At 49.6% G+C, this 13,704-nt stretch overlaps 1 protein-coding gene across 1 annotated transcript; it reads left to right on the top strand.

The window, feature by feature from the left end:
- Window positions 1-5,149: 5,149 nt before the first annotated feature.
- Gas1 (growth arrest specific 1) lies at window positions 5,150-8,289 on the top strand. Its single transcript, XM_021215852.2, has one exon. It carries the CDS (start codon window positions 5,890-5,892, stop codon window positions 6,922-6,924), a length of 1,035 nt encoding a protein of 344 aa, XP_021071511.1. The 5' UTR covers window positions 5,150-5,889; the 3' UTR covers window positions 6,925-8,289.
- Window positions 8,290-13,704: the final 5,415 nt, after the last annotated feature.

Below are 13,704 nucleotides of genomic sequence, written 5' to 3'. Positions count from 1 at the left end.
GTGTGTGTGTGTGTGTGTGTGAGAGAGAGAGAGAGAGAGAGAGAGAGAGAGAGAGAGAGAGAATAATTCCCCTAGGTATGAGCAATTTTCATCTTTTGGTTATGATGGGAAGTATTTTTGTCATCTCCCACCACATACAGAACCATATTAAATGTGGTCTTAAGCCCACATCCTGTGTTATTCTTAATGGTTCTTTGGTTGACTAGACTAAGATTTATTGTTCTTCTTGGGACAATACTAGAACTCAGAAAAGATTAGTAATGTGCCTACTGTTTAACTTTTTAAAAAGAAGGACCTTGGCTCCTAATAGCACTGTGGTTGTTTGAATGAAAATGACCCAAAGACTCATAGGGAGTAGCACTGTTAGGAGGCATGGCTTTGTTGGAGTGGGTGTGGCCTTGTTGGAGGAAGTGTGTCACTGGGGAGGGGGAGGGGCAGGCTTTGAGGTTTCAGATACTTAAGCTAGGCCCAATGTCATTTCCTGTTGCCTTTGGAACTCTCAGGCCCCTCTCCAGCACCATGCCTGCCTGCATGCCATGCTCCCCGACATGACAATAATGGACTGAACCTCTAAACTGTAAGCCAGCCCCAATTAAATGTGTCCCTTTATAAAAGTTGCCATGGTCATGGTATCTATGCACAGCAACAGAAACACTAAGATAGACACCATCATGAGAGCAAGTGTCTCTTTCAATTTTGCGCCTCACCCAGTTCTGATTCATCCTTGTAATTCCTCTAGCCTGTGTCTGTAACTGAGAATCATACGTGAGCTCTCAGCCACCACTCCAGCCCCATGCCTACCTGCCACCACTCTTCCCACCATGCTAATCCTGGACTGATACTCTGAAACTGTAAGGAAGGCCCCAATCAGATGCTTCCTCTTACAAGTCCTTGGTCATGACATTTCATCACAGCGATAAAATAATAACAAGACACGGGGATCCTCCGAGATCAAGGTTACCTGTATCTTCAAGCTCTGAGTTTGATTGAGAGTCCCTGCCCCAGGGAGTAAGGTAGGAGAGTCAGTGTGAATGATTTCAGATACCAACTTGGGGCCTCCATAAGCATGTGCATACAAGTGCAGATACAGTCAGTGTCTTAGGTATTTTTACATTGCTGTGAAGAGACACCATGTGTGTAGGTTTAGATTTTTTTTAAAAAACTTACTATTAATAAGTGTTCTCAAACCCTTCAACCCCTCTTCTAGCCCACTGTCCAAGGTAGGGGAGAAAAGATGATAAATAGGAGGAAGGGATGTGGGCCTGTTTAGACGTAGCTCTTTGGAGGTGATTCCAATCTGTTGTCAGGATCCCAGCCATCCACTTCAGCAGTGTCAGGACATCAAACATGAATCAGCAGGAGTGACACGATTCAGCAGAAACAGCCAGGCCTCCTCTGAATCACCAGGAGTCAGCGGGAGTGACCAGAACCTGCCAGGACACCAGGAAAAGTTCTCTGCCACACCTCTCTCAATGAAGTGAAGATCAGCAAAGACGCAAGATCAACGAAGCGTTGCAATCCTTGCTATGCAAGCCTCCATCACTGTCAATTGAGTCCTATCTACACACTCTCCAAACATCACGTGACCTCCACAGGTCTTGCCTCAGCAAAACACCATGTGAGTCTGCATCACATGACACAACCAGTAACTTCCACCTCACATGTCCAAGGCAACCTATAAAAGAAAGCATTAATTGGGGGCTTACAGATGGTGAGTCTATGACCACCACTATACAGCTGTGGCAACATACAGGCCAGCGTAGTGCTGGGGCAGTGGCTGAAAGCTTACATGTTGAGACCACAACCAGATGGCAGAGAGCAAGACTCAACCTGGTGGGAACTTTTAAAACCTCAGTGTCTACCCCCAGTGACATAGGTGATGACATACCTTCTCCAAGGTCACTCTTCCTAATCCTTTCCAAAATAGTTCCACAGTCTAGGGAGTTACCATCCAAATATATGAACCTGTGGGGGTCATTCTCTTTCTCATTTGTCCCTAAATACAAGCCCTGTGTTCTCTTAAAATCCATGCCACACACACACACACAAGCTCACCACAGACACAAAATAGGTTTGAGCTCAGCAGTTAAGAGAGCTGGCTGCTCTTGTCTAAGACTCAGTTCAGTGCCCAGCACCCAAATGGCAGTTCACCACAGTCCCTGACTCCAGTTCCAGGGCACCTGAAGCCCTCTTCTGGCCGTTGTAGGTACTGCGTGTACATGGAACACAAAACATACATGCAGGCAAAACATCCATAAACATAAAATAAATAAATACATAAATTGCATGAATAAAAATGTTTTAAGGGAAATACTTGCAATGGTTTGTATTTGCTTGGCCCAGGGGGGGTGGCACTATTAGGTGTGCCTTGTTGGAGTGGGTGTGGCTTTGTTGGAGTTGGTATGTCACTGTGGGTGTGAGCTTTAATACCCTAGACCTAGCTGCCTGGAAGCCAGTCTTCTGCTAGCAGCCTTCAGATGAAGATGTAGAACTCTCTGCATCTCCTGCACCATGCCTGTCTGGATGCTGCCATGTTCCCACCTTGGTGATACTGGACTGAACCTCTGAACCTGTAAGCCAGCCCAATTAAATGTTGTCCTTATAAGAGTTGATTTGGTCATGGTGTCTGTGCACAGCAGTGAAACCCTAACTAAGACAATATTGAAGGAGTAACTGGAGAGGGGCTGGCAGCAGGCAGATGGTCAGCAAGAGAGCAGTGAGCTCAGAGACCAACCTATAAACTGCAACATAGCGTGCTGAGAAAGTAAGTGGTCGGGCCTTAAGGAGACAGTTCCATCAACAGGCTGGCTGAAACACCACCAATGGGCAAAGTGAGCCTGTCAGTGGTGTCCCTGGGGAGTAAAATGCCAGGTGGGACTTGAGGAGTGAGAAGTCAATAAGAGGAGAGGGGGAGGAAGGGATGGAAGGAGGGGAGGAGGGGAGGAGGGAGGAAGGGAGGGAGGGAGGGAGGGAGGGAAAGAAGGAGGAAGGAATGGAGAGGAGGAGAAGGAAGAGAAGGAAGGAGGGGAAAGGGGGGAGGGAGAAAGGGGGAGGGGAGGAGGGAGAGAGGGAAGGGGGAAGGAGGGAGGGAAAGAAGAATCCATAGACATGGTGTCCTTAATGAGTGAGAGCCCAGGACCCAGAAAAGTCTATATTTGAAAGAGGGAAATGCACACAGCCTGTTGTGGCTGCCTGTTCCTCTGGACTTCCATGTCAAGGCCATGAGTCTGTAAAGATGTCTTCAGGGTGAGCAGAACTCTTGACCTCCCTTAACTCCCACTGAGACCTGAATCAATGCTAAGATGGATTCATGTGACCAGTAAACCTTTAGAACAAAGACAGAACATACCCCCCAATAAGCAGCTATGAAGCATCAGTAACACTGCACACACACACACACACACACACACACACCACAGCCTTAAGTCTTGTTGGAAATGCAGACTTTCAGGCTGTCCAGGTTTCAGCTGTCAGAGACTCGAAGAGTTAGGAATCCAGATATGCACACAAGGTCTCCAGATGACTCTCCTGCAAGCTGATGTGAGAGCTCTCTAAAGAAGCCAGAACATACACAAACTTGAAGATGCATCCCAGGGCTGGCCTTCTTCTTAGGAGCTCGGGATTACAGGTTGTTAAGGATAAAGTGGACCTTAGCAAGTGTGCAATCTGACGTTAAAGCAAGTGGCCTGGAGCTCTCAAGATCAGACGAGCTGGCCTCGAACTTGCCGTGATCCACCCGCTTCTGCCCGGAATAAACAGGCTTGCTGCACCGCGTCTGGCTAGTTTTTAAGGATAGATCTGCGTTTGTTTTTTACTACTAAATTCATGGTTAGGGTTACGGTAGGAGCAAGGTGGCTTCACACAGCTCAGTCTGCCTCTCTCATGGTGTGAGGTTTCCTCAGCCAAGGCAGCCAGCTTTTCCATAAAGCCAGGTTAATCCATCTGGTCCTCACTTTCGCCCTTTCAAACTCTCTGAACTCTTTGGAGAGGTGCACAGTCCACTTTCTGAACGCACTGCAGCTGGGGCTTCCTTTGCTTCAGCAGCGACTTAGCCTTAAAGCTTGTGACAGACTGAGTTGATAGTCTCACCACGGAAAGGGGAGGGGAAGGAGCCGGTTTTTGACAGGCCACAGACTCGCGATGCCTCTAGTGGCCAAAAGCTGCTTTGCGCCACAGTTAAGGTCGCTTGCGAGAGTCCGACTCGGACTGCAAAGCCCGCTCCGCCGGTGGCTTTTGCTTTAAACACAGAGAGGGACCGAAACGTGCAGTTTAAAGCACGTAGCGGGTCAGTTTATCCTCGTCCTCTGTGCTGTGACTGCAGCCAGGTGGTAGCGCTCAGCATTCCCAGGGTTTTTAATGCTAAGATTTGTCATTGCCGTTCGTATTAAAAAAAAAAATCGTGAGTAAAGAAATGGTTTCAGTTCTTTGGATTTCTTAGTTTGAAAACGGGGAAAGGGGGACTGAAAGCTGGTGGAAAGTGTTCTTGTGGTGGTGGTAGAGGTCGTGGTTGTGTTGGTGGCTCGGTGTGTGTGTGTGTGTGTGTGTGTGTGTGTGTGTGTGTGTGTGTGTGTGTGGAGAGAGAGAGAGAGAGAGAGAGAGAGAGCGAGCGAGAGCCCGCGTGTGCCCGCGCGCGCAATCTGTGTCTAAGTTTCTAAAGTCTCACACTGAATTCTCAAAACTCCCTGCCTTCGCTATACCCCCCGAAGTGATCAGAACTCAGAGATGAGAGCCTGAAAATTAAAGTGACTTTCGAACTCTCTAGGATGCAAAGATGGGGGATCAGTAAGAATTAATAAAAGTGTCCCCCCCACCCAAACAAAAAGGGGGCGGAGGAAGCGAACAAAAAGGCCGGTGGCTGAGCCGGATGCAGGCAGCTGGCCCTAAGCCCTGCCCGCTGGCTCTGTGCGCGAGCTGGGGTTCGGTATCCCAGCCTCCTGAAGAGTGGGAGGAGCTGGGCCTGTGTCAGGCTCCCTAAGCCGTTCCTTTCAAGCCCTGAATGCCTGAATGTGAGCTGCCCACCGCCCTCCCCCACTCTGCAACCCCACTCCAGCGGCTCGTAAAAAAAAAAAAAAAAAAAAAAAGTTTCAACAACAACAGGCTGGACCAATAGCAGCGCGCAAAGCCGGGGAAGGGGGCCGAGCAAAGGGCGCCGGAGAGTGGAGAAAGGAGAAAGCGGGCAAGCCTGGAGCGCGCGGGGCCGGGGCTCGGCGAGCCGGAGGAGCGTTGCTAATGTTTTTGTTTGTTTGCTTTTCTATGCATGCATAATGAGGGGGCGCCGCGGCACCACACGGGGGCTCCCGGCCCACTTTTGTATTTAAGCCTCGCCGCGAGCTAGTCCGCAGCCGGGCTCCGCGGATCCGCTCCCCAGGCTCCGGGTCTCCGAGCAGAGCCGCACGCCCCGAGTTTCGGGGTCCTCCCTGCGCCTGGCGCCCAGAACTTCCCGGAGCGCGGCCCAGACCGGGGTAGAGGGGGAGGGGACCAAGCGTCCTGGCCGCGGGAAGGCGGGATGCCAGAGCTGCGAAGTGCTACGCGCCGCTGAGCCGGGAACCGAGGAGCCGCCGGCCGCACCACTGTCTGCAGGCGCCTAGCACCATGCACCCCCGGCGCCGCGCGCTCCTGCAGCCTCGCCGCGTCCCCCCGGGACGGCACTGAGCGCCTCCAACCGCCGACCGGATTCGGACCTGCTTCGCCGTGCCTCTCAAGGAGCCCTGGCCGCGGTGCCGGAGCGAACACCCGCCTCTACCAGCCGCGGGGCCGCCGGCATGGGTGGATGAGGACGCCCATGCCAGAAGTGCGCGGAACTCGGACAAACTTTTCCAGCGGCCCCGCGGCCGCCACCCGAGCCTCGACTCTGCTCCGCACCGCGTCCGGCGGCCGCTGCTGCCCGCGATGCTAGCCGCGCTGCTGGGCGGCGCCGGGGCCCGCACGGGGACCTTGCCGGGCGCCTTGCTGTGTCTGATGGCGCTGCTGCAGCTGCTGTGCTCAGCACCGAGGGGCTCGGGGCTAGCGCACGGCCGCCGCCTCATCTGCTGGCAGGCACTGCTGCAGTGTCAGGGCGAGCCCGACTGCAGCTACGCCTACAGCCAGTACGCCGAGGCTTGTGCGCCGGTGCTAGCGCAGCGCGGCGGGGCTGATGCTCCGGGGCCCGCCGGCGCCTTCCCCGCCTCGGCCGCGTCCTTCTCGCCGCGCTGGCGCTGCCCGAGCCACTGCATCTCGGCGCTTATCCAGCTCAACCACACGCGCCGCGGGCCCGCGCTGGAGGACTGCGACTGCGCGCAGGACGAACACTGCAGGTCCACCAAGCGCGCCATCGAGCCCTGTCTGCCGCGCACCAGCAGCGTGGGCCCGGGCGCGGGAGCGGGCTCGGTCATGGGCTGCACTGAGGCCCGGCGGCGCTGCGACCGGGACAGCCGCTGCAACCTGGCGCTCAACCGCTACCTGGCCTACTGCGGCAAGCTTTTCAACGGGCTGCGCTGCACCGACGAGTGCCGAGCGGTCATCGAGGACATGCTGGCCGTGCCCAAGGCGGCGCTGCTCAACGACTGCGTGTGCGATGGGCTGGAGCGGCCCATCTGCGAGTCGGTCAAGGAGAACATGGCCCGCCTGTGCTTCGGCCCAGATGCGAGCAACGGTCCGGGGAGCAGCGGCTCGGACGGGGGCCTGGACGACTATTACGACGAAGAATATGACGACGAGCAGCGCGCTGGGGCCGCGGGCGGCGAGCAGCCCCTGGACGACGACGACGGCCTTGCGCGCCCGGGCGGCGGCGCTGCTGCGGCGGGAGGCCGCGGAGACTTGCCCCACGGGCCCGGGCGCAGGAGCAGCAGCAGCGGCAGTGGAGGCCACTGGGCGACCCGAAGCGCCTGGACCCCGTTTGCCTGTTTGCTGCTCCTGTTGCTCCTGTTGCTCGGGTCACACTTGTAGCTCCTACGCCCCTGCTGCAGGCTGCTCCAAGACTGTAGGCACGACCCAGCTGGTTCCCGAGCAGGGCACCTGTGGCTCGGAAACCTGAGATGGTCGGGAACACTGACCCACACTCTCCCCGGGTGGACAAGGCCCAGCTCGTACCGCAGCCAACATGCTCGACCCTCTTCTGTGCGGTTTTCCAGGCTGCAGAGATAACCGGCTGATCTATACTGCCGGCTCTAATCTGCAGAATTCGGGACACCCTGCAAAAGCAATGGAGGCCTGGGCTCAGAGTGCTGAACGGTGGGGGTCTTTCCAGTTCCAATGGACTTGGGGAAGGGATGTTGAGAGAATTAGGTTTGCAAAGGGGCATGGGTTTTGTTTGTCTGTTTGTTTTGTTTTTAAACTGTTTTCCGGTGAGGGAACACATAGTACTGGTAACGACTTAAATTGCTTGTGACCACTGAGAAACACAGCAATCGTAAGTAAACAGAAAAGTTCCCCTTACCGATTCATTCCTGTGCTCTTGGTATATCCATAGGTAATGCTCAGTGTGGAGCTGGCGATTGCCTGGGGGGGGGTCCCCGAAATTACAACTGCATTATAATCCTAACCCTTCACCTTTAATTTTCCTGCCACCATTCTGATCCCTCTGCACCACGTGTCTTAGAATTAAGGAATAAAAACCCGCTAGTCTAAAGAGTAACCATGGTGTTGAACAATACACATTTTTATAAAGCTCGGTACTGCCATCTAGGAAAACCTCTATGATGTTTGTTTAGTTGTCCTTTTTTTTTTTCCCTCCACCAAGAAATTCTAAATTTGAATATGCAGAGATTGAATATTCCCTCTGCCCCTCTCAGGGTCTTTCACCCTGGTACATCGTATATAAACTGTATTAAAACTGGGGTTTCTTACCAGTCGCTGTACTTTGTATATAGAATTTTTATAAATTGTATGCGTCAGAAAATAATTTATTTTTAAAAAAAGAAATTAAAAGTTTTAAATCTGCATCATTGTTGTATCTCCCCTATCCAAGAAATGTATAGAATACATTGGTCACGAGGAACCCACTCCTGCAGCCCATCCAAGAAATGTATAGAACACATTGCTCACCAGGAAACCGCTCCCGCAGCCCATTTTGAAGTGTGCCCTGTGTAGAAGAATGTACAGTGTATTTTACAGATTTGAAGTAACGTTCTTATTTTCAAGAGAATTTATGGACATTGTAGAAATGTATAAATGCATTTCCAAACTGCCTTAAACATTGTATTTTTATAGACATCATTTTTTTAAATCCCGTGTTAAAAAAAAAACTATGACTTTGTGTATTTTTGGTTGTTTTATTAAAAATGCACACATCAGTAAAGAGTTTAAACAATGTCTATGGTGCAGTTGCTTCCCACAGTTACACTGCATTTAACCCAGTGATGAGGTGGGAGGGCTGTGGAAGGAGGGGGCACTGCAAGTCCATCCAGCCTCAAGTGAGATTAAAACGCAGTGCAAGGCAGAGTGTGAGCTAATGCTGCCTTTAATTTAATGAACAATTAGACGTCCGTAAACGGAGCAGTTAAAAGAATTTGTAACTGGCCTCTGCTGCTGTTGTCATTTGTGAAGAAAATTCACAAAATACTGACTCTTGTGTGAGGATAACCTCCCCCTCCCTGTGAGACCCACCCTGCACACCCCCTCCCCTTTTCTCCTGACCCCCAGGAGTGTCCTCTGTGCCTTCTCATTCAATCAAACATGCCAATAACATCTGTTCCCAATAGGTCTAGGAAGCCTCTGAGACTCAATACTTCAAAGCCATTTTCACACTTTTGGTGAAAAAAAAATACAAAATTTTGTTACAAAACATTGAGGCGTGCAAAAGTAAACACACCGTGGAGGGGAATAATCACCAGGACTGCTAATATTGTCCTGAGGAGCTGTTGAACAGTGGATTGAAGGCTGGGCTTCCGCCAAGCTCCTGATGCACACACACTCAAACGCCCTTACATAAATAATTACACTCTTAAGCTGTGTCGAGTGCTGATACACTTGACCTTGTAAATAGAAATGTTTGCAGTAGGAATAAACTCCAGCATTGGAAAATCTTTTAAACATTAACACAAAAGAGAGCACTCTGTCCTCTGGGGATTTGAGCCTGAACCTCGGCAGGCTAGGCACTTGCAAGGGGGAAAAAAGTTTATTTATCTTCTATTCCTGGTGTTTATTTAAAGCTTTTCATTTTAAACTCAGTGATTGGAAGGCAAGTCGGGAGTTTAAAAAGTCACCACAAATAAACTTTGTCTGAGGGGGTCGACAGATTAGCAAGATCTGGTGTCTCTTTATTTGATATTAGCCTGGGCTGAGAAAACAACTAGATTTCTCTGCTGCCTGAGGTAATTAACCAAATTGTGCCCTTTCCCACCTGCTCCCACCCCTACTTCTGAGGCTTTTTTTCAAGCCTCTCTCTTTTCCCAGCTATTGGGGAGGGAGTTCAAACTCGTCTTCATGTCCCCAAAACCAAGATCCACCCCCACCCTGTAGCTGTCATCACCGTGGAGCCCAGGAAAGTGACTGAGAGTTCAGTAAAGATAATACTAAGACAAAGTCTAGAGCAGTTTTGTTTGTTTGTTTGTTTTTGGAACAGAACAAAGAATATTCTAGAGGCTTGTAAGGGAAATCAACTGCTTTTTTTTTTTTTTTTTTTGACGACGACGAGACTGCAGGTTAGTAGTGTTCCTGCTTTTTTGCTTTACCGTGTTTACATCTGCACCGCTGCTATTTTAACACATTCCCCACTAAAAGTTAAGTCTTTGTCACAGTAAAAGGTCCAGTTTCCCCCAGTAATAAGTAAAAGGCAGCACCAGGAAGGGCCCGACAACTACCTGTTAACAATAAACTCACAACTTGATTTTTACAGAGCCCTGTCAGAAGCATCTGCCTAGAATAAATCATCCCAGCTCACCCTGGGCCAGAGGGGACGTCATGCCTTCTCCCTTGAAAAGAGCAAACGCTGTAGCCCTGCACGCCCGGCCTCTGGAAAGACCTGGTGGATTTCAGAGCAGATCGCAGAAATCCTGCCAGGGCAGTGGGCTTCAAGAGTGTGGCTGGCATCTTTATACCACCCATCAGCCATCTGCTTCTAGACAGAAAAGATTTTTACAGATGTTGACATCTGCAATGTCTCAGTGTCTCCAGGGAGGCCTTTGGAATTCTGGACATTTGGCAGGCTCAGATGTCTCCTGGAGATGCCTGGAAGTGCCATTAATGAGAGAAAAAGGTAGTTTGGGGCTTTGCTGGAGAATTTCCAAGAAGTTCCCCCCAGCCCCCACCCCATGAGAGCCGGGGTTTGGATTTCAGGTCTAATCTGTCCTCCAGGCTGTTCCTGTCTCCCCAGTTAGTAGATTGGGATTCTCTGTGACGGTTCATTTGTCTTTGGAGGCACTTCAGTGACAAATGTTTAAGGGAGTGTGGGACAATGGTCAAGAACAAGGGGGGCAGTTCATTGAACTGAAGTGACCATACAGTAAATAGAAAGGTTCAGCTTCACTGCTCTCCCAAGCACACAGCAAGGCTTTTGTATATGATCACAATGGATATAGCATAAGGTCCCTGTTGATTTCTAACAATATATAGCAATGTACACGCGCAAGTCCCGTATGTAAAGTGGGGAAATGGCCCTAGGGAAGTGAACTTGTCTACTCAGAGGACACCCTACACTCGAGTAGAACTCCTACAGTCGCCCATAAGGATGGAAGCAGCTCCTGGCCCCCAAGTGCCACATAGCGAAGGGCCCACTGAGATCTAACTTGTCTCGAGGGGATCACATGGAATCCACATGAAGACAGCAACGTTCCTCTCTACCCCGGAGAATATGAAGGGTGGTAGAAAGCAAGAGAAACCACCGCAGGACCTAGAGTGGGGAGGGTTTGTCCCTTCCTTACCCCAAACTCATGCCTTTACTTCATCCCAGCAACATTACACAGGATCCAAAATCAGGAGACCTTAGAGGGCCCTGAGAACATCTACAAACATCTAACATCTAACAAATCCTCGGCTTTCCAACCTGCGCTTCGCTGTATATGCACTGAGACTGCGCTGTGAACGCTCCCGAAATATATGGTCCATGTATCCTTTCCCTAGGCACAAAGGGGAAGAGCGTGCACACCGCCATTGTTCTTTGACCCCACGCACCAAGAAACATGGGAAATGTTGTCAGTTGACCTGGCTCTCTCCCAGCTATTCCAGGGAGAATGGTGGGAGAGCGTCAGGTTACACAAGCAGTGTGGCCTGGGTTGAGTTTCCAGTGGGGCTCAGTGCGTGCCGGTTAAGTTGGACATCAGTGTATTCTGTTTGAGAGATTGCTTCTGGAAGGGAGTTGACAAAGTTCACCCTTGACGATCCCAATGACATAAGTAATGTGCTGTTTGCATCGGTACCCCCTGAGGCATCCGTTTAATCAATTTCGTAAATAACACAATGATCTACTACAAAATAGTGGACTGTATACACTATATTTTGGCACAAAGATGGTCATTCTCCCACTAGTAACCAGGGGCTCTAAATAAATGATTTCAACAATGTTTTATTAAAGGCGACAAGAGCCCTCGAGCTGCATTAATCGGGGAGAAGTCGAGTGGCACCTTTGTTATGGAAATGTTGCGCACATAATGGCAGGGCCAGACAATGTGAGGCCACTTCATTCTTTCAACCATGCTGACACCTCTTAAAGAGGAACTGCAGGAAAGGATGTGGGAAAGATTTGCTTTCCTAGGGAGCTCTCAGCTAATATTTTGGAGGGCTACCTCTAAACCCTGCGTAAAATTCAGAAGGATGCTGGAGGACTGGTGAAAATGGAGAAGGGTTTCCAATCAGGGGCCTGAGTTCTTCCTCCCTTCCTTCCTTCCTTCCTTTCTTTCTTTCTTTCTTTCTTTCTTTCTTTCTTTCTTTCTTTCTTTCTTTCTTTCCTTCCTTTTTCTTTAACATGACATTTCCAAAAGACTGTTTTACATTTTTTAAAATGCATCAAAGACTCTGCCATGTTAGTGTATATCATGCAGATCTTGGACAGAGTCTCTTTAAGCAAACTGAAGGAATCTGAAGTCTGTCAACAGGTAAAGACAGGTAAATATGCACAAGGCATCTTCATTTGTGACCAAAGATAAAACAGTATCTTTCTTCAGCATGGCCACTGTGGATACTTTGTGATCTTCTGTTGCCAGGGAGTGTCCTTAGTAAGGTGCATAAAGTGTGTAAGTCTTGAATATTGGTTTCCCAATACTGAAGAAGGCAACATTCCACAAATGACTCTTACTATGTATTTCATCCCTGATCAAGCACTATGTCCTTGAGGTGTGACCCTTTCTATGACATAATTCTTTTGCTACATTGCTTGCTGCTCCTCTTAGCCTGCTACTTCTTACTCATCAAAGAGTCCACCTATTTGGAGCATTTTCCTGCAAGAGTATTTGAAAATAGCTTTTTCTGGTTGTGCACGGTGGCTCTTACTTTTAGTCCTGGCACTCAGGAGATGGCAGAGGCAGACAGAATGAGTACAAGTCCAGCCCGGTTTACACAGTGAATTACAGGACAGCCAGAGCTACATAATAGAAAGACCTTGTCTAAAAAAAGAAAGAAGGAGAGAGAGAGAGAGAGAGAGAGAGAGAGAGAGAGAGAGAGAGAGAACATTTTCTGTTGATTAAACCTTTTGTCTGTGATACTGAACAGGTAGAAGGACATCCGCTGATGTTACTGAGAGAAACTAAACAGGGTGAGACCACCCTTAGTCAGTGTTGGGACACAAAATAGAAGACGGCTTAGCTCTGTGTTGTACTTAAGAAAAGCTAGAAGAAACTGACCCAGAGACAAATCATAGGAGTGGCATGTGTGCTACATGTGTACACACGTGTGTGAGCATACTTGTTACCAAAGTGTGATGTAGGAAGTGGGAGAAATGAAACTTGAAAGACAGGCTACCATCAGGATGGAAGGCTCAGTGGTCATTCTGATAGGATCTTCACCATGTACAATGTCCATCCAAGACAGGGGATTTGTGACCGAGTCTGGCTGGGAAAGGGGGTTAGCTTTTTAATAGAATACATGAAGAGTTTTTAAAGGGCTGAAGATCAGAGCAGGGCCCAGGAGATGAGGATCAGGGGAGGATAAAGGCAGACTCAAGACATTATGGCTGGTCAAAGGCAGATAAGGGAGGCAGAGGCCAGTACCTCAGGCCTGGACTTCTGAGCCAGAATGGATAGACTCACCTTCAGTCCTGAGGGAAGGTGTTTGGTGAGTGAGTGGTATTTGAGAAAGTTCAGGCTGTTCCACAGCATGTGCAAGAATCCAAAGTTTGAGGCTGGAGTCAGACGTGAATAGTGTTCATGACTGAAACCTGACAGGAATTGGGGATGGGGGCCAATTGGTTGGTCACATTGCATCTGCACTTCAGATGCAAAGGAGATGAATACCCCTGCACATCATTCAACCTGGGACCCCGGCCTATAAGATGCTATCACCTACCTTCACAGTAGCTTTTCCTCCTCAGCGACCTCTCTAGAAACATCCTCATGAGCACACACAGATGTGTGTCTCCCAGGTGATTCTAAATCCAGCCAAACTGACAGTGAAGGCAAGCCATCCCAGGAGCCCATAGCCACCCAGCCAGGAGGAAGATCTCAGAGATCTAAGAAATATCAAAACAAAGAAAAGATACAGAGACTCGGGGCTTAAGCTGCTTTAGAGACAAATACAATCCGTGTATCTCAGCAAGCAGAATGGAGTCACAATTTCCATAAAAGCATAATATAGAAA

Source organism: Mus pahari, chromosome 16 (assembly GCF_900095145.1).
Source record: "Mus pahari chromosome 16, PAHARI_EIJ_v1.1, whole genome shotgun sequence".
Classification (NCBI taxonomy): Eukaryota; Metazoa; Chordata; class Mammalia; order Rodentia; family Muridae; genus Mus; species Mus pahari.
This window is presented reverse-complemented; position numbering and strand designations above follow the sequence as displayed.